Here is a 27,280-nt window from a genome sequence, read left to right on the forward strand (position 1 = left end):
GTAGCACCCACCTTGTAAGTGAGGGGAACATGTGTGTTTACACACCAATGTAGCACCCACTTTGTAAGTGGGGAAACATGGGTATTTACATACCAATGTAGCACCCACCTTGTAAGTGAGGGAACATGGGTATTTACACACCAATGTCCTTGCTTCTGTCATTTTGTACATTGACAATACACCTGGCTTATTCCGTTTGTTCAAATCTATTCTTTTGTTTTATTAGCCCAGTATTTTTTATTGATTATCTGAGAATATACTATAATGCATCTTAGTTACCCTTACTTCCCAGTCCTCCCAAGTCTGCTCTGCACCCTTCTGGCCTCCCACCGAGAAAAGATTTTTAAAAAAATGCAAGTCCACTTTATATTGTTTATGTAGTCTCTGGAGCATGGTCAAATTCCCAGAAAAGTGAGTCCTTCCCCACTCCCCACCCTACCAGTATGCTTCTACTGTAGAGAGGTACACTGCATTATCCTTATCACAATTTTAAGAGTTCTCTTTAATGGCTTTCTGTCTAGGCTGTTACTTTTTGGGTGGGAGTGGGGTATGTCACTGAAGCTTTCTACATCTCGTTTTCCCAACTGAGAGTTTGCCATTATTCATATCAGAGCAGAAGCAGCTTCCTTGTCTTTTATAATCAGCAGGAACAAAGTTCATGAACTTCCACATGGTATCTGGGTGCAGCATGAACCACAGACATCCACCTGGCATCAGGCATCAACACATGCCACAGACCTCAGCATGGTCTCTGGTGGCACAAAGGGCCACAGACACCAACGCAGTCCCTGGTGGCAGCCCAGCCCATTGATATCAACACGGCTTCAGGCAGCAGCACAGGTCATAGGCATCCATGTAGCTTTTGGTCCTTTGGGTCTGGATGGCAGGGAAATGTATAAGTAATCTCTGCTTACAAAATGGCACCCACCATCTGGGGTATGGATCCACACAAAACCTAATAAATAAATAAATAAATAAATAAATAAATAAATAAATAAATAAAAATAGAGGGTTTCTAGAACCACGAAAACAAGAGCCATGCGTAGTTTCTTGGTAGCCACATTTTTTCAGATAGGCTCTGTTTCCTGGCCACAAGTAGAGGTGCAGCTCCTTTAAGAGAAGACTTCCTGATTCAGTGTTAGCAGCAAATCTGCATGGCTCCTTTAATAGCCAGCTTCCTGGTTCTGTTATGGGAACACTTAAATGGGGTTTGTGAGCAGCATGCTATTAGTTGCTTAATGGTGATATAGAGATATGTGGCCCAGGAGCTGGGGCTGTGAGCATGACTAACAGAGGCAGTGAACATACCTCAACCATGTTGGACTGGGCAGAGCCAACAGGCAGAATTGTGAAGTTGGTCCTAGGCATGCCCACTTAGCATTTTTCTTTTTTAAAAAAGCACTTCTGGTCAGAAAATGATTATAGATATGCAATAAAGATAGATTCAGACAAAAATAAACCTCTGAATGAGTCACAATATGTTTTAAAAATGTATGTAGACTTGAAAGAGAAGAAAAGAAAAGAGTAATAGAAAAGAATACAGCCATAGATTAAAGGGGTAAAGAAAAATAAGCCACTTAAAGATGGAAAATACACAGAGAGTATGGATTATATTATTGTGTTTTCTTTGAAATTTTTGACTGTAAATAAGCAATATACAGAGAGACATTCCATCATACAGTCTGCTAAACTAAACCAACATATATATTTTAAAGGTATCTTGATTTCAAAATTTGAGTCTAAGGACATGTTACTTTAAAAAAGAAGTTCTGCTTTTGTTACTACAGTGGATTGAAACCTGTAGATTCCTTCCAGACTAAAGTAGTTTGATGGAATAAAATTCCCAAAATGATTGCTTATAAATGTTTGTTTTCATTTAAAGGAGATTGATTATAAATTGTTAATGGTCACAATCAATGTATTTCTGAATAAAAAAATGGATATGATATAGAAATGAATACTTTGCATTGGTAAGGATCTTTGTCTATTGATACAAATTTAAGGTCAATTTTGTTATGCACTATACACACACACATTTCTTCTCTTGTTTAAGGTATTATGTTTATGCAGCTCATTTAAAAATGTAATGTATAATTAAAACTACAGATTAATAGGTAGTCATTTATGATAGTCAAACTTATAGTCACATTAGTTAGGTTTTCTAGATATACAGAGATATATTTCAGTTAGAAATAGAATCTTCAACACTTCAAAGATGTACAGAATATGGCACTTAAAATGTTTTAAGAACTTAGACTTTTCTTGATAGTGAGACATGTCTGCTCTTAGCATCACCAATTACTTCAGAGAGGTTGATGGGCATCTAAGAAACTTATTATGGAATTTACCTTCAGTGTGACAAGGCTAGCCATTTGGGCAAGAAACTGCTTTTTCCTCAACCACTTGATGGTATGCTGTATGAACTATACATGCAGGACTCACAGAAAAATGACCTCTGAACTTGCCTAAAGAAGGTAAAACAGTCCTTCTGGGTTTCTGCTTCATGAAAAAGTCTGCCAGACATTCTGTAGGACCCAGAAGAAAGTGACTTATAAACTGCTAATAAAGGCAAAACAGTTTTTCAAATTTCCTGCTTTGTGGAAAAGTCTCCCAGATACTATGGGCCTGTAGGCTGAAGACGAATGCCCCAATGTTACAGAAGATCTTTGAGTGACTGTCTAAGCAGCAAGATGTCTCTGTCAATTCTAGAGTTTTAAAAGTTTCTTACAATGCACTTCTTGTTTGCTTAGGTAATATTGTATCCTTCTGTGGTCTTTGAAGAGTTGAAAATAGATAGTTACAGTTTTCCTTAATTATGATAAAGGATAAATTAGATATAAAACTTTAGACACAGAGATAAGATAGACAATAGAATATTTTCCTTAATTTGCCAAATGTAAATGGACTAAATGTTGTAACTATAATTCTTGCTTGGTAACTGTTTTGTATATGTAATTTTACTATGGTAAATTTAAAACTTTCCCTTTTATTTCAACAGAAAAGGGGAGATGATGTAGGATTCTCCTCTATATGCAGTGAATATGTTTTATTACTATTGGTTAATAAAGAAGCTGCTTCAGCAGAATATAGCCAGGCTGGAAGAGATCTAGAGAGAGAGTAGGCAGAATCAAGGAGATGCCATGTAGCTGCCGAAGGAGAGAGAGAGACACCCAGAACCTTTACTGGTAAGCCAGAGCCTTGTGGTGATACACAGATTAATAGAAATTGGTGAATTTAAGAAAAGATCTAGCTAGGAATACCCCTAAGTCATTGGCCAAACAGTGTTGTAATTAATATAATTTCTATGTTTATTTGGGTCTGGGCAACTGGGAAATGTATGAGCAGTCTCCACTTACAAACATGGGCCATGGACATCAACACAGTCCCTGGGTGCAGCAGAACCACAGACCAAGACACGACCCCCTTTGGCAACATAGACCATAGACATCAATGTGGTTTCAGTTGACAACATATCTTCATGGCTTCCAGAAGCATCACAGCCTATGGGCATCAACATGGCCTCATGTATTGATGATAAAAACCAAGGCATCAGTGTGGCCTTTGGTAGTACCATGGGCCCAGTGTGGCATATGGACATCAACATGCCCTCCAGAGGCAGCTCAGGCCTTGGACATCGACATGGTTCAATCTCTCCACAGAGTAAGCATTGCTGTCTTCCTCCATCACAGATTCATTAGTCACAGTGGCACCGGAGACTGCAGTGTGTCACTCAATACATTTTTTTGCCCACACAGCTCTACATGCAAATACTCATTGTCTCGACTGTCAAGGCCTCTGGTCTCTGAAGAAGCATCATATAAACTTCTTTGATTATGGCCATGCTTCAGGTTTTTATCTTCAGTGACAATGACTTGATCCCACATATGGTTCTAAGCCACTGGCTCCTCTTTGTGGTCTAGCAGCAGGTAGATGGAGTAGGTGTTGGTGTTGATTGGCATGCCAAATTGATCAGGCTGCCATGGGCAGCAGGCTCTCCTGGGTAGGAACTCTGGGGACCCAAATTCCATTCTATTCTCTCTTTTTTCTTTCTTTCTTTCTTTCTTTCTTTCTTTCTTTCTTTCTTTCTTTCTTTCTTTCTTTCTTTCTTCCTCTCTCTCTCCCTCTCTCTCTCTCTCTCTCTCTCTCTCTCTCTCTCTCTCTCTCTCTTTTGAGACAGGGTTTCTCTGTGTAGCTTTGGAACCTGTCCTGGAATCTGCTTTGTAGACCAGGTTGGTCTCGAACTCACAGAGATCCACCTGTGTCTGCCTCCCGAGTGCTGGGATTAAAGGAGTACACCACCACTGCCTAGCCTCAAATTCTATTCTTAAACCCCTCAGAAGAAGCAGTATGTGTCTAGCTATACTGAGTATAACACAGAGAAAGGAAAGAGATTAAAGAATTCTGGATTCAAGCTGGTGACCAGCTACTTACCAACTATGTGGTGGTGACCAAATTGTTCACTTATTCCTTTGTGTCAAGTTCACTAGATTGCTGTGAAGATTCGGTATGGCGCTAAGACTCCTTTGTGTAAAGGAACTCACACTGTTATTTCCCAGCTTAGTTTAAGCAAATGGATACCATCTACAGCTTACTACATTAGTCTCATTGCTTTTCTCTAGAAAACAGGTTTGGACCCTGCTATTCATACCATGCCTCTTCTCTGACATCAGCTCTTAGTAATCCCAACTCGTGAGAAGTAGCAGTCATGAAGAGTTTTTGCTTCTCCCACGCTGACCCAAGGACTGCTCTTGCACATGCTGACCCATTTGCAAGTAATGGCGAAGTCGGGCAAGAGGGACCTGCAGGAAAGGCAGCAAACTCCTGAGGGGGCGACAACTGCTCTCTGTGCCTCCCGCCACAGGATCCCGTTACTGCAGCAAGGCTGCCCTGGTCCACGTGTCCGTGATGTTTCCAAGAAAAGATAAGACCATCTTGAGTACAAAGTACGGCAGATTTTTGAGTCTTCATGGAAGACGTAAGCTCCCAAATGTGGCTCATGAAGTTATTTTCTGTAACTTTCTACATTCCTTCATGTGGATAAACACTATCTATGTAGACCTACAGAGGGTACTTGGAGCACTTGACGACGAGGCCGACTTGAGGACAGAGATGAAGTATCAGGAGATGTGATGGGAGATGCCACAGGCAAGTACAGCAGTGTCCACAATGGAGAGCAGGGTCCCTGCAGACACCTTATCCTGCTGCTGCCCCGATTTCTACTCCATTTCTCTGAAGACTTTCTCGAATTCCAAACGCATTCCCTAGAGCTGGGGTTTGCAAGCTTGATACTGATGTACCTCAGCACCAGGCGTCCTTCACAGCCACACTCCAAGAGGGGCACAGAAATCAGCTTACAAACGGCGTTGTGATGAGCAGAGCACCAGACTCCTCACAATCCTGTTTACTCTTGAAATAATATTCCTAAGAGTTATTTTTGACAATTAAGAAGAGATAAAGAGGGTCTACAATTAAGAGTGCTTTCTACTCTTCCAGGAGATTCGAGTTCTGCTTCCAACACCCACATCAGGTGGCTGACAGCCTGCTCTAACACCAGCTCCAGGAGGTCCAATGCCCACCTCTTGTCACCACACACACATACACATAGTAAACAATCACGAATCTTACAAAGATCATTTGTGCAAACATTATAATGGCTCCCTTTCTGCGTCTCTACTGCTGACACCGAGCGCTCTCAGAGCGGCCTTGCTCTGGAACAACCGCAGTAAGCCTTGACAGTCCTCTCCTCATTTTACAAGACTTTGAAAGCCGTGTTTGTTATGGGTCTGCACTAGATTTTTGTTACTGTGGTAAACTAGATGAGAAAGTCAACTCAGAAGAAGAAAATGTTATTTTAGCTCCTGGTTTCTTTGCTTTGGTTTCTGTGGCATGCTTGAACATCAGGGCAAGAGGGTTCACTGAAGCAGAACCGCTCATCTTTAGCATGGTAAGTGGAACTACAGAGGAAGAGTCTGACTCCCGAACAACTTAACTTCCTCTGCTAGCCCCACCTCTGAAGCTTCCACCGCATCCCAGTAGCGCCACAGGCTGTGGGCACTTTCCAAGGTCGCAGTGGGGCCGAGAGCTCACCCCTCAGTAGCAGTGAATATGACTGCGTGGGTGAGGGTCTTTGTCCAGTTCTGAGGGGACATTGTGGCAGCCTGTATCAACATGACGTTCACATATAGAGGGGAGATGACGTGAAGAGTAGGGGGCGCAGTGTACAAACCAAGGAACCCCAGGGCCACCAGAGGCTGGAGAGGGCCTGAAACAGGCCTTTCTTCACAGATCCCAGAAGGAACCAAACTCTGAGGTCATCTTGATTTTAGACTCCAAGTTTCTAAAACCATGAGTCCACACATTCCTGCTGTTTAGCTCACCACCCAGTTAGCAGTATTTTGCTGCGGAAGCCCCAGAAAACCAATACAATCCAGTGACAAAGATTTCTTTAAGGAAAGATATTACTTCAGGGAAAAACAGTCTGTCAAGGATCTCCTCAGTGCATATGAAGAATGAGAGGCTCATTTTAGATATGCCAAATAGCGCAGTCATGGACAGAGTGATCCATTGAACAGAATCTGAAACAACACAAAATGACTTTCAAAAACTCTTTAGTGTCTCCTATAAATAATCCCTTCCTGGTATTTTGGCTTTTTATTTTATTATATATTCTGTTATAAATGTAATTTTATTTTTATTCTTTAGCATTTAAAGTGAAGTTGATTATCATGGTATTCAGCACTAAAAAAGGTAAGAATATAATCATTTAATATAACCAAAGATGTCACACCAAAATTGATAGAAATTTTATTGTAATTTCTTATTTGTCATGGGATAACATTTGCCAGTTTATTAGAAAAACAACCTTAATAACTAAAAGACATGCAAAGGATATATCAGTTTTTAGTGTGGTATTTTATTTTCTCTTTCATTTTATTAAAAATTAATAGAGATGTAAGCGCTGTTGAGAGGATTTAAAGCCCTTCAGATGTACAAGATCTCAACTGGGGAGGCCTCTAGAGAAGGGTATTGAAGCAGAATGATGGGGCTCACTTTGCAGGGTGAGCCTTTTTATAGTGTTAGAACTGATCTCTCTCTCTCTCTCTCTCTCTCTCTCTCTCTCTCTCTCTCTCTCTCTCTCTGTGTGTGTGTGTGTGTGTGTGTGTGTATGTGTTCTTTTTCAGTTAGAGCAAAGCTAGCCAGCTGAAGCCTCGCAGAGTCACTATAAAAAGGACAGAAGGTTTTAAGAGATAACGAAGGAGCCTAAAGAATTAGAGGTCCAGACCCAGGACCACGGAGTGGGAAAGTGTGAGGTCTGGGTGCCAGAACATGAATTCCATTATAAAAAAATGATGAATATATCATTCATCATAATTGAATGATCATCACATAGCAAGGGAAAACTGCTTTTGAGAGACCTTAAATATCAGATGAGGATTTGAAATAAAAATAGCAATTGGAGGGGCACGCGAGCTGGATCAGCAGGTAAGCATGTGTCTGATGACCTAAATTCAGTCCATTTGAACTGTGGGCCAACGTGTAAGAAGGGAAGAACCAACTCTTCTAAGTTGGCCCCTGACCACCACTCATATGCTATGACATGTGTATTTTCACACAAATGCACAGCATAGATGTTTATAAAATCAATGAAATCCTGCAGATTCATTGAGCCAGTGCCTTGGTTCTATGCTTACATGGCATCAAACTAAACAGTGAAGAAGCTGATAGGGGCTTTAAGTTGAACACGATTCCTATACTCCACTTACTAACTCTGGAAAGTGGGTAAGTTGTTTCGTCACTGAGCGCTAGCTTCCTTGTCTCTAAAGGGGAGGTTGGAGCACATAGCATCTACCTTAACTCATCGTCTGATTTCTGTGGATACCTGTGCCACCTTATTTACTTATTGGGATGAAAATTTTTTTTTATGTGAAGTGGAGAGGAACTTTAACTTCTTTATGCTTCTCATAGTTTTGACCTTTTAAAATTTTAAAATACTTATTTACGTGCATGTGTCTTTGTGGACATAAATCACGTGTATGCACATCTGTGCACGTGTGTGCAGGTGTCAGCGGAGGCCAGAAGAGAGCATAGAACACAACCTTGAATACTCAGTCATCGCTCCAGGCCCATTTTTTTAATAACATACTACCAAAGTTTTTGAGAGATTTACTTTTTAAGATACCATGTTGGGGCTGGAGAGATGGCTCAGTGGTTAAGCATGCACGCTATTCTTTCAAATGACCCAACTGTGGTTCCCAGCACCCATGTCAACTCACAAATGCTTGTGACTACAGCTCTTGACTCGGTGGGTGTGTGCGCTCATGATGAAAATAAACTCTCATACAGACATACACATACATACAAACCTAAAAAAACTAAAAAAAAAATGTATTAGCATTGATCTTTTCATGTTTATTATCTGATTAAATTGAATTATTTTCTTTCAATTATTTATTCTCTTTGTTCCAGTTCTTATTTAGTGGCTTTTCTCACCAATTTGTAAATGTCCTTTACCTAAGAATATGAATTAATTCATGGTTATGAGTGTTTAAAATAGTTTCTACTTTTGTTTAATGCACTTGAATTGGGTCTTTAAAAACCAGTTTTAAAACTGCACTTAATTTCTCAACTTTGTTTCTAATAGAAAGCTCTCTACTCCCACCTCTGACCTCAGGGACTTTTCCCTCTTTCGGCTTCTGCACAGAGACAGGCCTGCTTGGGGGAACTCTGAACTCAGTACGCTCTGGCTTCAGTCTGCAGGAGAAGTCTCTGAACTTTGTGTTGAGGCACACAGAGAGGGAGGGCTGCTCTGAGCAGAGCTGTCTGCAGGGACTGGAGGCTAGGATTACTCTCCAGGAGGCTGCAGAGGTGGTTAACTCCTTAGGAGCCCTTGCAGCTCTCTGTCTGCAGGGACTGTAGGTTAGGATTAATCTCTAGGAGGCTGCAGAGGTGGTTAACTCCTTAGGAGCCCTTGTAGCTCTTGGGCAAAAGCCAGCGTCCACATGGTGGCTCACAGCCACCTTTAGCTCTGGTTCCCTGGGATTCGATGCGCTTTTCCCTGGGTTCTATGTATATGTACCACCAGCAATGCATGTGGTACATATACATACAAAAACAAGTGTACAGACACATAAAATAAAATAAATCTGTTTTTAAAAATAAAAAACAAGACTAATTCCCAAGAAGACAGAGAAATTGACAGATATAAACCCTATTGTCCAAGGACAGTCTGAGGTATCTTGTCCTTTGACTCTATCCTATACTTGGCATGAGAGGGCACAATCAATAAAGTCTTTCCTCATCCTTTTGTCTTGTTTGGCTTTTGTTTCAAAGGTTTTCCTCATGGAAAACAATGACTATGCTGCCATATAGCCTACCTGTTCTTTACAGTTCATTTAAGAAATGTTTCTCATGCAATCTCATTTTAAAATAAGCTAGATTTGACGCAATCTAAGAACGTGTGCCAAGACCAGATCCAACAACTTGGGTTCCTTTTCTCTGTAATATTTAGGATAAACTGAATTTTTGGTGTATATGGGTCGATATGTGTATATATATGTGTGTGTGTGTGTGTGTGTGTGTGTGTGTGCAATGTGCACATGCTGTGTGGGCACATGTATTCATGTGGAGATCAGAGCCTGACACTAGGTTACTTGCTTGACCTTTCGATCGTCCTCCATCTTGGATTCTGAGAGTCTCTCACTGAACCTGAAGCTCATCAGTCCAGCTGTGCTGGCTGACTATGCACTCCAAGCACCCACATGTCTCCACCTGCCCCCGTGCCAGGGCAGGACTTGCAAACTCACGCCATCGTGAGCAGCTTTTGCGTGAGTACTGGGGATCTGAACTCAGGACCCCATGCATGTTCTGCAGGCACCTTACTCACTGAGCCACTCCCTCGGCCCAGTTAAACTGATCTTAACATAACTGCTGGCAATGGACCTTTAAAATACATGTGTGATTCTCTGTGACGGAGAGCTTCTGAATTCTCCCTGGTACCCAAGGAACTGTCGGCAGCTGCTGGCTGCTGGTGAGGGAGAGTCAGTTCTCTCTGAGGCGTGAGCACTAGTCTGTCACCCCATACCCACATGTATAAGGCAACATTAAATGAATTCATGGGTCATTTAGAAAGGGATAGAAGGCCATGATGTTGGGAAGGAGACATGTTGGTGGCAATCTGGGATCAAAACACGTTTTACATGTATGAAATTCTCAAAGAATAAATAAAATTTTATTAAAATGACTCAGTTCATTTTAGTTAACAGTCGAAGGTTTTCTGTTTTATTAGCTAGACTAATACAGGGTTAGAACAAATTAGAAAAAACAACTAATGTTTGTATTTCCAATTTGTACTTTATTTATATCTCTTTTTCATAGATGCTTGTTTAAAAAGATTTAAAAATCATTTGCATTCTGGTAAGGACAATAATAAGTATGTCTTATAAGAGTTAAAAATGAAATGAGCTAAAGGAGTAACCAACACTACTTCTAAATGTTTGGTAAATATGGAAAAACATAAAGAGAAAATTAAAATTATTTTATTATATTTAATTTTATGTATCATCTACTAAAACCATTTAATTTCTTTTTAGTAAACACAGCTTTGCAGACACTTGGGTTGAATGTTTATGGCTAGTTCTTTTGCACGAGGCTTCCCTTGTCCTGAATTTCTCATTTTGACCAGTTTGGCTCTAGATTGCAGTACATACGGAAGCTACGTTCAAGGTGCTTTTTTTTTTTTTTTTAAAAAAAATATTTTATGTACGAGTGCTCTATCTGCATAGATGCCCTTATTCCAGAAGAGGGCATCAGATCCCTCTGAGATGGTTGTGAGCTACCACGTGGGTGCTAGGAATCAAACTCAGGACCTCTGGAAGAGCAGCCAGTGTTCTTAATGGCTCCAGCCTGTTGAGGGGGCCTTTAAAGCAGGGATTGCTAAGCATGTTTTCCGGTGGCTTTGTGGGAGAACCCGGATGTAGACTGTGTATTCTCCTCCGTCCCCCAGCGTCCCCGTCTCTCCCTCCCACTAGACTCTTCTGTCCTCTGGTGTTTGTCGCTGAGATGAGCAGATGGAGCCTTGTTTGCCTCCTGTCTCAAGGCAGCTTGTTTTCTCTTTCATGTAGGTAGACATCATTCTTCATGAAGTCTTCAAGACTTTCAAGCAGGCTTCAAAATATGGACCTCTCTTTATGAACATTCACTGGAGTAGAAAAGCTATTTTAATCTTAAGATAATTTAGGGTCAACAAAACTTTCTTGAGATAATACTGGCCATTGCTTTCCTCCCAGTTAGGTGAGTTCTTCCCCCAGACACTCCTTATTTACCATTGTCTCGTTGTCTTTATCTCTTATTCTTCCTTTTGCAGTTTGAGGCATTTGTTCCGGTTTTTTGTAGACATCACAGATGAATGTTTACATTGGGCCAACTACTCTCTTTATGTAGAGCAGTCCTTATGCAGAATCTCCAGATCTAGGATGAAAAGATCTCTACAGGCTAGTTTCTCAGAAGCTTCATGGAAACCTATTAGGTGGGAGCTAGAGGCAATTGATCTTGATCTTGACCCTGTCATCCTTTTGTGGTGAGGAGACGTTGCCGTGTTTTCCAAATTCTGAAAACCTCTGTAGCTACGCATGCTATGTAGATGTCATCCTCTAAGACTAAGTGCAAGCGTTTGCTCCAGCCCTTTCCCCCACCCTCCCGCCCATTCCAGTCATGCAGGGGAGGGGAAGATGCACAAATCCTTAACTGGCTTGCATCAAGGCTCTTCCATGTCCAGTGGCTACTGTGTTGGGTCCTAACCGTACCAGGTGGGTAATGACACTTCCTGAGCCATCCTGAGAAGAACATCTGTAGAACAGAGGGACCCACCCTTGCTCTGTTCTCCCTGCGTTTGTGAGTCTTCTATCTGAGGGCTGCAGTACCAGAAAGGTGCTGCCAGAGTAGCTTGCCATGGTCTCTTCTTAGCACGACAGCTGTCCCAGCCAACTAATCACCTACCCAGGACACACAACACACTTCTCAAGTAAGTCCAGACTAGCATCAGTTCAATAGTCCCAAACTGGAGTGACAAGTGTCCACTTAGAGTGTGACTTCAAGAGTCAATGACTCTTAGCAAGAATCAGCAGGAGGTTAAGGCTCTCAGCCTGGAATTCTTTGTATGTGACAGAAGGGGAGGGAGGGAGAAGAATAAGAAAAGAGAAGGAGGGAGAGAGCAGAGAGAGGAAGGGGGAGAGGAGAAGGAAGAGAGAGAGAGAGAGACAGAGAGGCAGAGGCAGAGACAGAATCAGACAAGAGACTGACTGGTTAAAGGAAGTTACCTCTAACTAAAGTTACCTCTAGATAAAGTGAGATACTTTAAAGACAGGAAATTGAACCACATTGTCCTTAATAAAATTTGTGATTAAAAAAAAAACACAGTTGGGGACATATTCCTCATGATTATTAATGTAGTTGGAGGTTTCTGTCCTGCACAATCCTATGGTCTTTTAGTCCCAAAGAAACACACAGAGGCTTATATTAATTATAAACTGCTCAGCCTGTTAGCTCAGGCTTATTATTAACTAGCTCTTATTACTTAAATTCACTCATAATTCTTATCTATGTTTAACCATATAACTTGGTACCTTTTCTCAGTAAGGCATTCTCATCTTTCTTTCTCTATGCCCGACTGGTGACTGTGTCTCTCTTTTCCTTTTTCCAGATTTTGCTTAGTCTGATTGCCCCACCTATACTTCCTGTCTGGTTACTGGCCAATCAGCATTTTCTTAAACCTATATGAGTGACAAATCTTTATAGAGTACAAAAGTATTATTGCACATTAAGGACTAGGAGTCTAAGAGATGGCTTATCAGTAAAGTGTTTGCATACAAGCAAGAGCACTTGACTTCAATCCCCAGAACCCATGTAAAATAGTTGGTTATGGGTTCTGGGGAGATAGTTCAGTGGGTACACTGATTGCTGCCCAAATTGGAAGATAAAAGTTAGGACTCCCAGAATTCATGTAAATGACAGGCAGCCATGGCAGAGACATTGTCCCTGTGGTAAGATGGCTAACTAGAACAGCTGAATTAGTGAGTTCTGGGTTTACGAATAATCAAGATAAATACTCAGACAAAAATGCATGTGTGCATACACACAAGCCTCCCCTCCACACAAACATGTACACAGACCTCACACACATATACATGAAGAAACTAAAAACTGGATAGAGTGGTACATGCTTACAGCCTCAGCACTGTGGATCCCAGTTCGACTACCTAGTCAGTGTAGCCTAATGAACAAGTTCTAGGACAGTGAGAGACACCGTCTCCAAAACCCAAGAATAAAGAAACAGAGGAATAACACCCAGGATTGACCTCTGGCCTCCACATGCTCCCAAAACACATGCATTAATTTAAAAAGATGGATAGAGGAGATAGGGGAAGATGTCTGATCTCTCATCATCAGTATACAAGGAAAAGAGAGAGCAGAAATTCTACATCTTCTCAATGAAATCAAAATAGTAAAGGCAGTCCCTTAGTGGTGTGCCCTCCTCTACCATTACTGCCAGAACTGCCTTCCACTCCTGGATGAGACAGGAATGAGCTGGTGGTCACCCTAGTGTACATCTGGCCTCCAGGTAATCTGTACAGAGACATTACCTAGTATCTATCCAGCAGACTGACAGTTAGCAATCAGTTCCAGGTCTTGAACTGAGGTGAGGCAAGCATGAAGGCGCTCTCTTTCTTCCAAAGATTCCCAGTCACTGAAAGAATTTAGGGTCTATGTTGTAAAGACCAATTAACCTTAACAGTCTCTCCACTAATGTTGTGGTGGCGGGCTCTCTGGACTGGAAAATATGCCCTTCTTAAGCTCTTCTTCCAAGAGTTCCCCGCCTATCTGTGTACATGCTCTGCCCTGAACATCTATCACTCCAGAAAACATAGGGATGCCTTTCTCATCTACTACAGCAGCTAGATGCAGTCTGGAGTGAAGTGGAATGGACTGCTGAGTGCAGGAAATGGTCCTCAGAAGCCACACACTGGAACTGAGGAGAGAAGGAGCAGGACTTGGGAGGGTAAGGTGGACTGAAGTGAAGGGCTAAGTTGTCCGTGCTGACACTTCCAACCTAGTCCATCCAAAACCAGACTGGCCTCCACACGGCTCTATGGAAACAAGCAAGTCTTCTTGCTTCTGTCTGTCTGTCTGTCTTTTTTTTGTCTGTCAAAAAGCAAGGCTTGGCTCAGTTACTAAGTCACTGAAAGTGGAAGGGGGAGGAAGGGATGCTATTTCCTCCACCAACGATGTGGCTTTGCATCTCTCCCACTCCCTCTATCCAACAATAAGACTACTGAAACTGCAAGTGGGGACAGCCCTCTTATGACGACAGGAAAGGGACCCAGCCCTTTCATGTCAGAGGAAAGAGACCCAGCCTTCTTGTGATGACAGAGAAAAGGGACCCAGCCCTCTTATGATGACAGGAAAGGAACCCAGCCCTCTTATGACAGAGGAAAGGGACCCAGCCCTCTTATGACAGAGGAAAGGGACTCAGCCCTCTTATAATGACAGAGAAAAGGCTGGTGTTGTCAATCTGGGGGGGGGGGACTTAATGTGTCATGCCATCTTGCTATGTGACTTGGCCTCGGCTCATCTAAAGCGAGAGATGGCACTTCCCTCTGGTCACATGTTCTCCCAAGTCTGACTGGTGGCTCTTCTGGCCCTCCAAGACCTGCCCCAGAATTAAAGAGCACATCTCTTATTGCTCCAGTATCTGGGTACTGTCTGCCATGGCCACCAGATACAGTGTGAGCACTGGCTGCATGATACGGTCCTTACAGATAAGATCATGACTCTAAAGGAGGGTGCAGCCAGTGAGTTACTGCAAGACTTAGTCAGCACCTGAGTGCTCCGTGCCTACTACTCCGCCATAAGTCATGGATATTCGCACTGAAGAAAGTCTGCCTGTCTTTGAGATGGGAGCCAGGGCTCACTGGATACTTCACCCATCCTTAGCAGCAGGGATATGAGTCTCTGTTATATTTGACTTGGCCAAGAAGCTCTGGATGAGAACTGGTTACATTTGTGCCTGTGGGCTGCATATTACCCCTGAATGCAGCCATGTGCCCAGTCTCTGACAATGGCATCTGCTTGTGTCCCTCATTTGCTCCACAGTTCCCTGGGGGAGCTGGAGCCCTGCCCTGAGCCATAGCCTGCTAGCTCGGGCCCTGACAACCTGCCCGTTGCCATCTGCTGGCTAGCATCCTCTTTAAACTGGAAGGGGGGCACCCATGGAATCAGGAAGCTGCCACCTGCCCCGGAGCACAGCTGTTGACTGGATGTTGCTGTGGGGGCCTCCATTAGCCTGTCTGGACCAATCAGGTCAGACAAGTGGAAGGGACAGCACCATGGCCTCAGCAGGAACTCTACAGCAGGTGGGTCCCTGCTTCTAGCTACATGTATTGATACTCTGTAAGTTCCCCCAGGCCGCAGTATCTGCACGGACAGTCCTCATCACAAGCATGCAATCTCTAGACTCGCAGCCAGCGCTTTCTTGGCTGTTTGTTCATACCACAATGCAAATGTGGTTCTAGAGCCTAGTACTGTTCAGGGCACAGATAACACAATTTTACATCTGACAGTTCTAGAGTAAACCAACAGACTCCAACTTTAACATAGCTTTGAAGGCAAAGTCTTCAAAATGTTTCTAAAATAAACACTAGCTTTAGTACACACACTAGTGCAATTTACCATGGTATAAGGGTGGGGCATCTAAATGTGAGCAGTGCAAACATCCGCAAGTGTTACCTTGCACCAGTCCCCAGGGATCACACTTCCCACACTCATCTCGGCCCAGCTCCTATGTATGTCATCAAACGAGATGACCAACCACAGAGCTAGGGCTAAGGGGCACTCCCAAGAGTTGTGGAATGAATGAACAAATGACCAAATGAGACAGTAAAGATAGCGATGCATAAATATGGTCATCAAAATGTGCTCAAAGATTCTAAAACTAAGGAGGAAGAAGATGGGCCCAGATTATCCACTTGGCAAGGTGAAGGGCTAGAGATTGGTCACTCAGTAATGTGAATTTACTCAACACACTCTGCCACATGTTTAGAAACAGGTGGGTTCTTTGTGGACCAGGACTTGGTCTTGTTCACCCTGGGCACTATGCTCTAAACCAGTATTTGATAAATGCATGGGAACACTGAATACTGAATGGATCTTACTCAGTTGTAAGTTCATGACTTACAACTAAATAAGCACAGAACTGTTTATTTAGACATCACAAACTGGAATTGTAATGGAATGGCATAATTCATCCTCTGAGATACCTCTTATCTGAGTTACATCATGGTAGCAGCTTTTCAGCCACATCCCCTCCTCTTTCCCTTCCCCATGGTTGGCATTGCAGGTTCGCTTGAAAGACCTGCCGCTTCTTGTGGGAATGTGTAGAGGCTCACCTTCAAACTACAGATGCTGCCATTCCTGCCTGTCCTTTCCACTGTGATTCCCACTGAAAGCAGGGAGTTCCTGCTGCCTCCTGCAGCTGTGTTTGCTCTTTCAGAGCATGGCTCTAAATCCCAGCAACCTCCAAGTCCTATCAATACCTCTCAGCTTGAGTCCAGCCTGCAGGATCCCTCACTGCAGCTGGTGTTCCCAACATCACCTGTGTTGTTCACATTGCAAGGTCCCTGGTCATTTTGTACTGCCCTCTGTGCTCTAAGGTGCGGCCAACTTAGCCGCAGCTTCCCAGAGCACAGAAGCAGAGTCCTACATCACCCTAGCCACAAAGTTATATATTACACATATTTCATTATATGTAAGATATATAATATTATATACAATCAGTTTGACCACCTCCCCAGAGAACCATAGCATTAAAACAGCAGTTTCATAAACTGTTTTCATTCCCCTACATACTTCATGCATATTATCTGCATTCACCCTTTCATGCATTTCTTAACGTTCTATGTGAAATCAGTCATCACTCTTCAGCTTCCTGACTGTTTTGCTATTTGGTTTTGCTATTGGGTTGTCTTATTATAACATTAAATGCAAAGTTTTTTTTAAAGAAGCATTTCCTTCAGCAATTACTGTAAAATCTCAAGGTAGAATCTGATTTCTATAGTTTTTATACTTTGATCCGGGCACTAAGAAATTCACAAAGGAACCTTCCGTTTTTCTAAACAGTTCTGTAACCAGACAAAACCAAACCACTACAAACACACAAAGGCTGCAGCATGTGACCTGAGAAAGGTGGTAGGGGATGCAGAAAAGGTGTGGGAATGATTCAGTAAGAAATGCTGGCTGTTCGAGGTCTGCTGCACCTGCCGGGACAGCAAGTAATCGCGCGGGGACGGTTCTTCGAAGAACACTGACGCGGACTCGCCAGTCCCATGCTTTTGCTTTTTAACTGCAATAATTTGCGTCCTTACACTCAGGTCCTCTTCTTAACTTTCACGTGGTTTTGGTCTCAGGATCTCCCCCGCCCCCGCATCTTCCCCAGAGAGTGCCCACTTACCCTCTTCCTCAAACAGAAGGCCCATGTGCGCCTGCGCCTCTGCTTCTTTTTTCCCACCATCAACTTTGATCAGCTGAGCAACATTAAAGCACCGTTCATAGAAGTGATTCCGCACCCACTTGTCTTCAGGATTATCGAAGTAACAGGCCAGCGCATACAAGTTGTTATACACTTCTTCGTAGTATTCTGTACAAAGAGGAAAAGCCAGACTGCATCAGAAACACCGCTCAGCACACACAGAATACTGCAAATTACTTCCATATTTTTCTTAAATCCATTGCCAACTGTCTTGAAAACTAAAACCTACACAAAACATCATTTAACTGTTAAAATAATCACATTAATCAAAGGATGTAGGTATGAGACAAGCAACAGACAGGCATCTTTCCAAAAATGCAGACACACTTGAAATTGAGACATATTTCAGTGTAAAAGAACTTATTTATATAACAGAACTGGACAATACCTGTTAGGAATGTGCTCCTCTTGAAGGAGGATAGTGGGGCCAGTGGTTTTATATATATATATATATATATATATATATATATATATGTGTGTGTGTGTGTGTGTGTGTGTGTGCGCACATATATATATATATATATATATATATATATATATATATATATATATATATGTGAGGGTGAGAGGGAAGGAGGCGGGAGGGGACTGTTCCATATCCCAGTGATGGGTCTAAAGGCATGTATCACTAAGCCCGGAGAAATCAATGGTTCCAATCCATGACAAAATAAAAGCAGATGCAAAAGGAGAAAAGGAATGGAAGCCCAAGATACTTTTTCCCCGAAAGGGAAAATATGACTGACTTGTCCAAGAGACTTAGGGCAAGGATGATATACGTGCGTCTCCATTTTCTACCAATTGTTCTAGAAATATAAGTGTGGTGAGGCTAAAGAAGTAGACTTCTATACTTCTGTTTGGGATACTTTTTAAATTGAAAATGTGAGCATACCAGTCATTCCTTTCACACAAATTTCTAGTAATTTGTTACATTCATCTTCTTCTTTTTTTCCCTAAAGTAACATCTGTATTTGTAAGTGTGTGGCCATGTGTATGTGTGTAATCTGTTTCACGAATGCTGCTACAATAGTGAACTTGAGCAAAGATGTTTGCGTGGCAACAAAGTATGCCTTGATCATGTAAACCTAAGGGCCCAAACTCGCCTCAAACACGTGACAACCTTCCTGCCTCTGTGTAACCAAGAACTGACATCACGGGAGGGGAAGTGAGCCACTGCAGCCTTGACTAATGCCCTTTAACCAGCAGTTGTTGGGCACAGGAGTCAATAGCGAGTGACACTTAGGAGGTGTGGCTTTGTTGAGGTGGATTTGGCCTTATTAGTGGAAGTGTGTCACCATGGGGGCAGGCTTTGAGGATTGTTATGGTCAAGAGACTGCCCAGTGAGTCAGTTGACTTCCTGCTGCCTGCAAAATGTAGTTCCATTAGCTACTTCTCCAGCACATGTCTGCCTGCACACTGCCATGCTCCCACCATGATGACTGAACCTCTGAAACTGTAAGTGAGCCCCCTCAATTACATATTTTCCTTATAAGAGTTTCCATGGTCATGGTGTCTCTTTACAACAGTAGAAGAAACCCTAATTAGGATACATATTGGCACCAGGGCCTGGGGTATTGTTGTGTTGGGTCTGACCCTGTTTTTGTTTGGAGAAACCTGGACTTTTTTCTTTGCGTTAGGAAGGCAGTGGAATGCTTTAAGTGCTGCTTAATGAGCCAGACTAGTAGGAGCATGGAAGACAGTGATGCTGAGAGTGATTTGAACTCTGAGGGGCTCGCTCAGGAGGCTTCAGAGGAATAGAATTTTAGTATGTTGATTAGAGATTGTTCTTGCGATATTTTGGTGAAGAAAGTGGTTGACTTTTGCCTTTGTCCAAGGAGTCTGTCTGAGGCTTAAAGTTAAGAGCTTTGGATTAATTCTGTTGGCAGAAGAAACTTCCAAACAGCCTAGTATAGACTCTGTCGTGTGGTATTTAGTGGTAACTCTAATGAAGATTTATAATAAAAAGGAGCAAGCTGAGCAGGGTAAATTACAGAACGAAAATTTTGAGGAGAAAAGAGCACCAGACATGGAAGGGAGCTAAATCCTGTGCTCAGTGAGGTAACTGGATTAAAAAAATGGAATAAAGGGAGCCACGACCTCAGGGCAAAATCCCATGCAACTAATTTTCCAACTTGTGAAAAGGGACTAAAGAAAAACTTAGAGCCCAGGTGTGTTGGAGCATACCTTTAATTCCAACACCAGGAAGGCAGAGGTTGGTGGATCTCAGAATTTGAGGCCACCCTGGTCTATAGAGAAAGTTTCAGGACAGACAAGCTGAGGCAATGAAGGAAAGAAATTTAGGGAAGATGAAGAATGAGGGGGCCATGTTACAGGTCTAGTCACGTGGTTCTGGACTTAGAGTTAAAGACAGAAGCAAGGAGTTAGGGAATAAAGTCACCAGGGCCAGGGATGTGTCGGGGTGTCCCTAGTAGAGAGGCCATGAGTGAAGCTGTGAAGGTGAAGCCTGGAGACCCCAAAATGTTAAAGATGTCAGAGTCATGGGATACCTGCCAAGGAGAGCGTCTAACAGGAAGGGGAACCAGCCCAAGAGAAAGAAGTGTGCTGCACTCAACAAAGCTGAATTCAATTAGAGATCTGAAGAGCGTTTTAGATGCACCAGATATAGAGGTGCAGTTCGGAGTTTGCCCAGGTGTTTTTTGGTCTTGCTTTGGTCCAGTATTTCCTATGTTCCCTTCCCTATGTTTTGGAACTGTAATGTATATATTATGCCATTATTTGTTGGTAGTATGTGATCTGTTTTTTGATTTTGGTTTTATAGGGGACTACAGAGACTATATGACTCAGAAGAGACTTTGAACTTTGAACTTTTAAACAGTGCTGAGACTGTGATAGACTATAGGACTTTTGAAGTTTGAATGAATGCATTTTGTATTATGGTATTGTTGGAAAATTATAGAGGCCAGAGAGGTATTCTTGCTAATTTTCCCTACCAGTGAAATAATACATACATAAAAGTATATGCAATGCTCTGGTTCTGATGATGTGGAAAATCCTTTACTGGCAATGTTTCCCTCCCTTTTCTACTTTGCATAAAGCTTACATCATGAGGGAGTCCACTTGGATATAACGGATTTTGTGTGTACTAAGCAAATATTGCCAAGAAGCAAAGAAACTACTCAACCCTTGACCAAAATTTACAAGTCAAATGTAAGACACTTTTGAATTGTCTCTCCCTTCAGTCTGCAATTGTCATTATCGCCATTTCTTCCTCAGCTTCTTGGGCTCAAGACATGAAGAATAGTGTTACAAGGGGCACAAAGAGCTCACACTGGAGAATGTGAGCTTTGTGTCCCAGACGCACTTTAACTAAGGAAGACAACCCAAGAAAGGAACAGCTAGATTTCTTTAAAAACAATTTTGCTATAAAACAGCAAGTGGTGCTTGGTGACTTAAATAACCCAGGTTACTGCTGTGCACATCTGCAGAGGCTGGACTGACACTTCCTGCCACGGATGACACCGTTCCTGCCACAGGCTTGATGAAATGAACTTCACTAGAAGCCTAGAATGGATGGTCTTCCTGAGGAAGCAATGAAAACACTCAGAGACATATTATTTCAGGGTCACCATCTCGCAGTCCGAGATGACACTTGATGGGACCTGGAAGCCCCAAGACAGATCTCTGCATTCTAGATGCACATGTAAACATTTAAAACATGCATGTTGTTTTCAGATTTAGGATTCATTCAAGGTAATCATAGCAAGCATGTAGATTCCATTTTTTCCAGGGCAAGTTTTATTCAGATCACAAGTTTTCTCTGATAAACTTTATGTGTGAAGGGTGAAAAAATTGTACAAAGTTCTCAGTAATGATTGTATAAATGCTTATGTGATACTTTCTGCAGTAATTCTAATTTTCTATATTTCATCAAGGCAAAAGCCATACCATCTTATAGAGAATAACCCTATGTGTGTTTTGAGCACAGGCAACTTTGTTCTGTTAATAACTGCACCTTTATTTCTCACACATGTGAATGAGACTTTAGCTGTTACAAAGCTGGGGCATTGTCATTTGGTTTTTACATCAGAGAAGTACTTTCCTTTAGCCTGAGCATCTTCCAGTCCATCATCCTGCAGATGCTCCATGACGGACTGGCTGTTGACTACACATCGTGACAGGGCAGATACCTGCCTCACATTCATGCTACTCAAATGAAAGCCTCTAATTTAATCTGATTGTAGTATGAAGAGCCAGCTTGTTGGGGTTTCCGTCCTGCCTGGTACCCCACGGCCGGCAAGTCCCAGAGAAAATCAATCACACAGAAAATAATCACACAGATAACACAAGATAACTTGATCTCTATAAGTTATCAAGCTGATTGACCCATTAGGTCAGACTACTTATTAGCTCTTATAACTTATGTTACCCCATTATCCTTATCTACGTTAGCCACACGGCTCAGTACCTTTCTCAGTGTGACAGCTCACATGTTGCCTCTTTGATGGTCTGGGCAGGAATGGAGGAATGCGCTTCCTCCTTCCTAGCCTTCTTCTGTTCTCATCGCCCCGCCTCTACTTCCTGTCTGGTTGACCCACCTATACTTCCTCCCTGGCCAATCAGCGTTTTATTAAAATACATGACTGACAGAATACAGATAATTCTCCCACACCAGCTGATGATGAAATTGAACTTTATAAAATAAATAATGGGAAGACTTTATCTTGGTTAATTCCATTTCTGGAGTAAATAACAATTCAGAATTTTGTTCTGATCGTAGAATTTGGGACTTAGGTTTTGTTTGTTTTGTAATAACATGACATATTTATTTATAAAAGTTAATTTCTTATCTTTAAATTGTATTTTTAAAGTTCATCAAAAGACTATTCATGTCAATTCTGCAGTTTAGAATATTTTCCACGATATAGATAACCCTCTCTTACTAAATCCCCCTGGTCCATGTTTAGTGTCACCTTTCCTCCATTGCACAGTCTGATGCTTTGAGCTGAGGACCAGGCTGCCCCTCTGTGCTCTCTCTGTCTCCCTGGTACACAGCAGCTAGGGGGTACAGAATGGCCTACTGATCATTTGAAGGGTAAGCAGAAGACCATGTTATCACATACAGCGCTGGCTTTTCTTCTCCTTAAGAAGGCTTTTGTGTTTTCAGTGAGAATGTTAAGGGAAAAAATAATGTGGAATGCCAAATTCTAGAATTTTCTTTTACCTTTTCAATGAAAACAAAATCCTAATGCAGACCTAAAAATGTTAAATGACAAAGTCCATACACAACAGAGATTACATACTTAGTTCTTAAATACTTCAAAGAATTAAATAAACAGTTTAAAGTACTAATACTTTAAACATAAAATACTAGCTTCATGAAAAATATTAAAATATGGCAAAGAAATACACTAAAAATTATTTTGTAGAAAACAGGAAATTAACTATTAAAATCACAACCATGTTTTGTGGATTATTTTCCCCCTGCTTCTGAGAAAGCGTCCCACATTATAGCTGAGGCAAACCTCAAGCTCACACTGAGCCCCCGTCTTTGTCACCTAAGTGCCGGGAGTGCAGCCTAACAGTCCCCTGGAAGTTAAAGGTTTTTCATGTCTTTGTTTTGTTTTTTGTTTTTTTGAGACAGGGTTTCTCTGTGTAACAATCCTAGCTGTCCTGGAACTAGCTCTTGTAGACCAGGCTGGCCCCGCACGCAGAGCCTGCCTATGTCTTTTAACTAATAGCATTTTGTGTTCCAAACCAACAGGATCTCATGACAAAATTTTCAAAACTCACAAATAAATGCTAAGATAAAACAAACTAAATCAGTGTAGGTTTCAAGCCACAGTGCTTTGAAACCTTCTTGGTTTTCAAACCTTTTGGCGACCTCTGAAGATGTTTGGTTGTGTACTCTGTCTTCTCACGCTTGCAGTGACATCGCCAGGATGTCTTGGTACCTAGCGAGCCTGATGCCTGGTCATTCGCTCCTTAAAGCCACTCAGTGGACCAGCTTGAATTATACAAATTGTCTTAATGTATCAAATTTACAAGGCAACAGTTTGGAATCTTCCCTGGGGTGCACTCTCCCGACTCTGTGCACCCCACCCCCTCAGCCAATCCTGGCACCTACCCTGTCTCTCCGCAGCCTCGGCCCTGGTCAGGTAGTGGTAGAGTTTGTCCAGCTTGTCTGGTTGCTTCTCCAGCGGCCTCTGCACCCAGAAGAGGGACCGCACCTTGGCAGCGTGCCGCAGCGCGTCCCACTGCTCCATCAGGGCGAAGAGCTCGGTGAAGGACTTGTGGTAGCCGTCGCGCAGCATGTCCACGCAGATGCTCTTCATGTATGAGTTCCTGTGGCTGTGAACACGAGCGGAACACAGGCCGCTTTAGAGCTCTGAAAGCTGGCACTCAAAGCAGGCTTTCTTACATGTCAAGACATCTTTGGGGCAAATCAAGCAACTTTAGCTTAATGACGGATGCCTGGTGCTTACTTAGCATAGTTATGCTATGTTTCAAAAGGACAAATAAGTCACTCGACTATTCAAAAGTTCTCCATACAGCACCCAGACCCACACCAACTTAGTCAATCATGCTTCTTAATTGAATGTTTTAAAAATCACACTAAATATCGACATAATCTTTTACAGGTAAGACCAAATTAATGGCTTGATAATGCAATTTATAATAAGTAGATAAGTAAATAGAAATTCACTTCCTAGCTCTGCACTGGAAATCTGAGGAAGGAGGATTATTCATTTAAGTTCAGCCGGGGCAACACAGTATGAGCCTGTCTCAAAAGACAAAAGCCAATTAAAACCTCCCCAAACGTACTTCATGATTCATCTGCAGGGATAAAGAGGCGGATGATTTTCTCATGTGTTTATTCAGCAAATACCCATCAGTTTCGTATGAGAAACTATTTCCTTCTCTTCCATTGTCTTGTGTGGGTGTGATGTGCATGTGTGTATGTGTGCGTGCTGTTCGCATGTGTAGGCACAAATTCACTTGTGTGCCTGAGGTTGATGTCGGGAGTTATCCGTGATTCTTTGGAGCCTTATTCTTTGAGGCAGTCTCTAAGTTGAGCCCAGGCCTCACAGATGTGGCCTGTTTGCTCTGGAGACTCTGAGCCAGAATGAAAAGCTGGCTGATACACTCGCCTGGCATGCATGTGGTTCCGGTGACCTGAGCTTCAGTCTCCACAATTTAACACTGAGCCCAAGAACTGAACCATCTCCACAGCCCCTGCTCTTCCCGCAGCTGTTCTAGGCTAAATAGATTCAGTGCCCTTGTGACATCTGTGTATCTTCTCAGGGGAAGACAAAGACAACAGCTAAGTAGATACACAGCAAACAATGATTGAAATGTTTATTTAAGAAATCCATGTGTGCCAGGCAGTGGTGGCACAGGCCTTTAATCCCAGCTGTCAGGAGGCAGAGGCAGGTGGATCTCTCTGAGTTAGAGGCCAGCCTGATCTACATGAGTTCCAGACCAGATAGAACTGTGTAGAGAGACCCTGACTCAAAGCAAAAGAAAGAAAAGGAAAGGAAAAAGATACGCAGGTGCTTGTGGAGAACAGCTGCGTGGTGGTCATTGTTAAAGCAAAGGAGAGTTATGTTCTGAACGATAGAGTTTGATGTTAATTACTTTATGTTCTTTCTTTAAAGGGAGATGTTTTTAGACATGTTAGAACAATTGACCTACTGCAATACAGATCTGAGTGACAGAGGCATCTGTCTGATCTCTCAGAATCAGAAGTCCTTAGATGTATCCCTGCATGATGTGACTTCTTCGTGTTCCATTCCCTTCCCTGTGTAAAAGTCAGTAGTAACCATATTGCAGGACTCCTCTAGGACCTGTGGGATGAAGTATGTGCAAACATGTGGGAAACACAAACCCAGAATGCTTGGTTCTCGCCTCTTAGCTATGCCTTGGATTCACCTGTGGAGATTCAAAAACAAAACAGCGCAAACGTGCAGGCTCCACCCACCAAGAGCGCAGCACGGAGGAGCCTGGCTCCGGGTCGTGCTAACAGGGGTAACTGCAGAGCCTGGCTCCGGGCTCCAGGCGGTGCTAACAGGGGTAACTGCAGAGCGTTGTCACGATTGCTGTGCTGGCCGTGGAATGCGGAGTACCACCGAGCTCCACCCCATACACACGACTGCGTTTGAGAAGTGTCTAGGGGTCCCAGATGAGCTTGAACTGTGGTCCCTTTCATCTGACAACCGGATTACTGTAGAGCTTGCTGATACAGAGAATGGAGAAACCATCTTTCTAAGTCAAAAGATCAAGCGTCATCATGTGAAAGGCGATTAAGATACTCAGCATGCGGCAGAGAGAGCAGCACGGCTTTCTTTTTCCTGTCCTGTCCTCTGACCCAGTGAGAAGGCTACAGGATAGAAGGGTTAACAGTGAGGCTGTGAACAGGCCCGGTCCTCCTTCCCTCCCCTCTCTCCCTCAAACAGTAGATTGGAAATGGAATTCAACTTCCTGCAACATCCAGCAGACCAAGGTGGGAGCAACCATACCCATCTCTCTCATGGGATGCTTGAAGGTACAAAGCTGACCATGGTCTCCTTGTGCCCCTCCACCCCCCAGGATAGTGCATGGGGAAATGACCAACCATCAGGACATTGGCCATCATCAGAAAGCAGCTGGCCCTTTAATTTCTCAAGGATCTAGACTAATATGGGAGGAGTGCCACATCATTCCAGGAGCTCTGTGTACCATCCCTAACTCAGTTCCCAGAAAGAGAGGGCCACCATTCCTGCCACCATGTTTTCAAATGGTGGCTAGGTGTGTATGCAGAAAGACTTTAGGTATACAAACCATACAGGCTGCTCACAGGGACAGCCGTGGTACAGGAAGCACTGGAGAGGCCTGATGGCTCAGGCTAGCTCTTCTGAAGAGTGCGTGGAGCAATACTTGGTCAGGTGCAACAGAGATGGTCATCTCTGCAGGAACCCCAGTTTAGGAATACATTCAGTCAGAGAGTTTACCTCCCAGGGTCTTACAAAATCAAAGCTCCTAATTGCTGCTAACGCCACACAACCTAAGGTCTTGTTGAGAGACCTGGTAGGCTGAAGGTGAAGTCTTTAGGAGTCTCTTGTTTGTCCCCAGCTGAGCACTTGCCACAACCCCAGCCATCCTGTTCGCTGTTACTTTACCGAAGAACAGAAAGGAGAACAGTGTGGCCTGGCTGTGCCTTTCCTTACATGAGGAAAACAAAAGCATTCCTGAGAAGAGTAAATCCCGTTTGTGTCTCATTGGTCAGAACTGTGTCAAATGCTACCCTGCTAAGATGCAGGGAGTCTGCCTCAGCCTGGGCATCCTGCTAGAGCAAGGAAGAGCAGGGGCTGGGTAGTTAAATGCAAGCCCCCCCCCCCATAAAGGCCTGGAAGCATATGCTATCACAGCCTGTCACTCACTTGCCCAGGTTGCCAGATAAGATCCAGTTAAAATTGAATGCCAGGCAAACAGAAAATGATTTTTAAAAAGTATTAGAATGTCCTAGATATTATATCAGATATATTTAGACTAAAAGGTAAGCTTCTGACTTACCTTTTATATAAAACAGAACTTTCATATACTTATGTTTACTGGATCCAGTAATTCTATTCCCTTTTGAACCTCACAGTGCAATGGTTTTTTTTTCCCATTATGGGGGCATAGAATTGGGGGAGGGCGGTGACTTTTGCATTTTGTACAATCTGTGAGATCACTGAACTGGTCTGGCTTCTTCTGAGTGACAAGACT

At 42.8% G+C, this 27,280-nt stretch overlaps 1 protein-coding gene across 1 annotated transcript in view; it reads right to left on the bottom strand.

Annotated features, from left to right (window-relative positions):
* Window positions 1-27,280, bottom strand: part of Ttc29 (tetratricopeptide repeat domain 29) — a 200,306-nt gene that overhangs the window by 141,642 nt on the left and 31,384 nt on the right. The window contains exons 5-6 of the mRNA XM_048450253.3: window positions 23,661-23,884; window positions 17,501-17,686 (exon numbers count right to left, since the gene is read on the bottom strand). Of these exons, the coding sequence (XP_048306210.1) occupies window positions 17,501-17,686; window positions 23,661-23,884 (410 nt within the window). The remainder of the gene's footprint in view (window positions 1-17,500; window positions 17,687-23,660; window positions 23,885-27,280) is intronic.

The sequence above is a fragment of the Myodes glareolus genome, chromosome 22 (assembly GCF_982192425.1).
Source record: "Myodes glareolus chromosome 22, mMyoGla1.1, whole genome shotgun sequence".
In the NCBI taxonomy this organism is placed as follows: Eukaryota; Metazoa; Chordata; class Mammalia; order Rodentia; family Cricetidae; genus Myodes; species Myodes glareolus.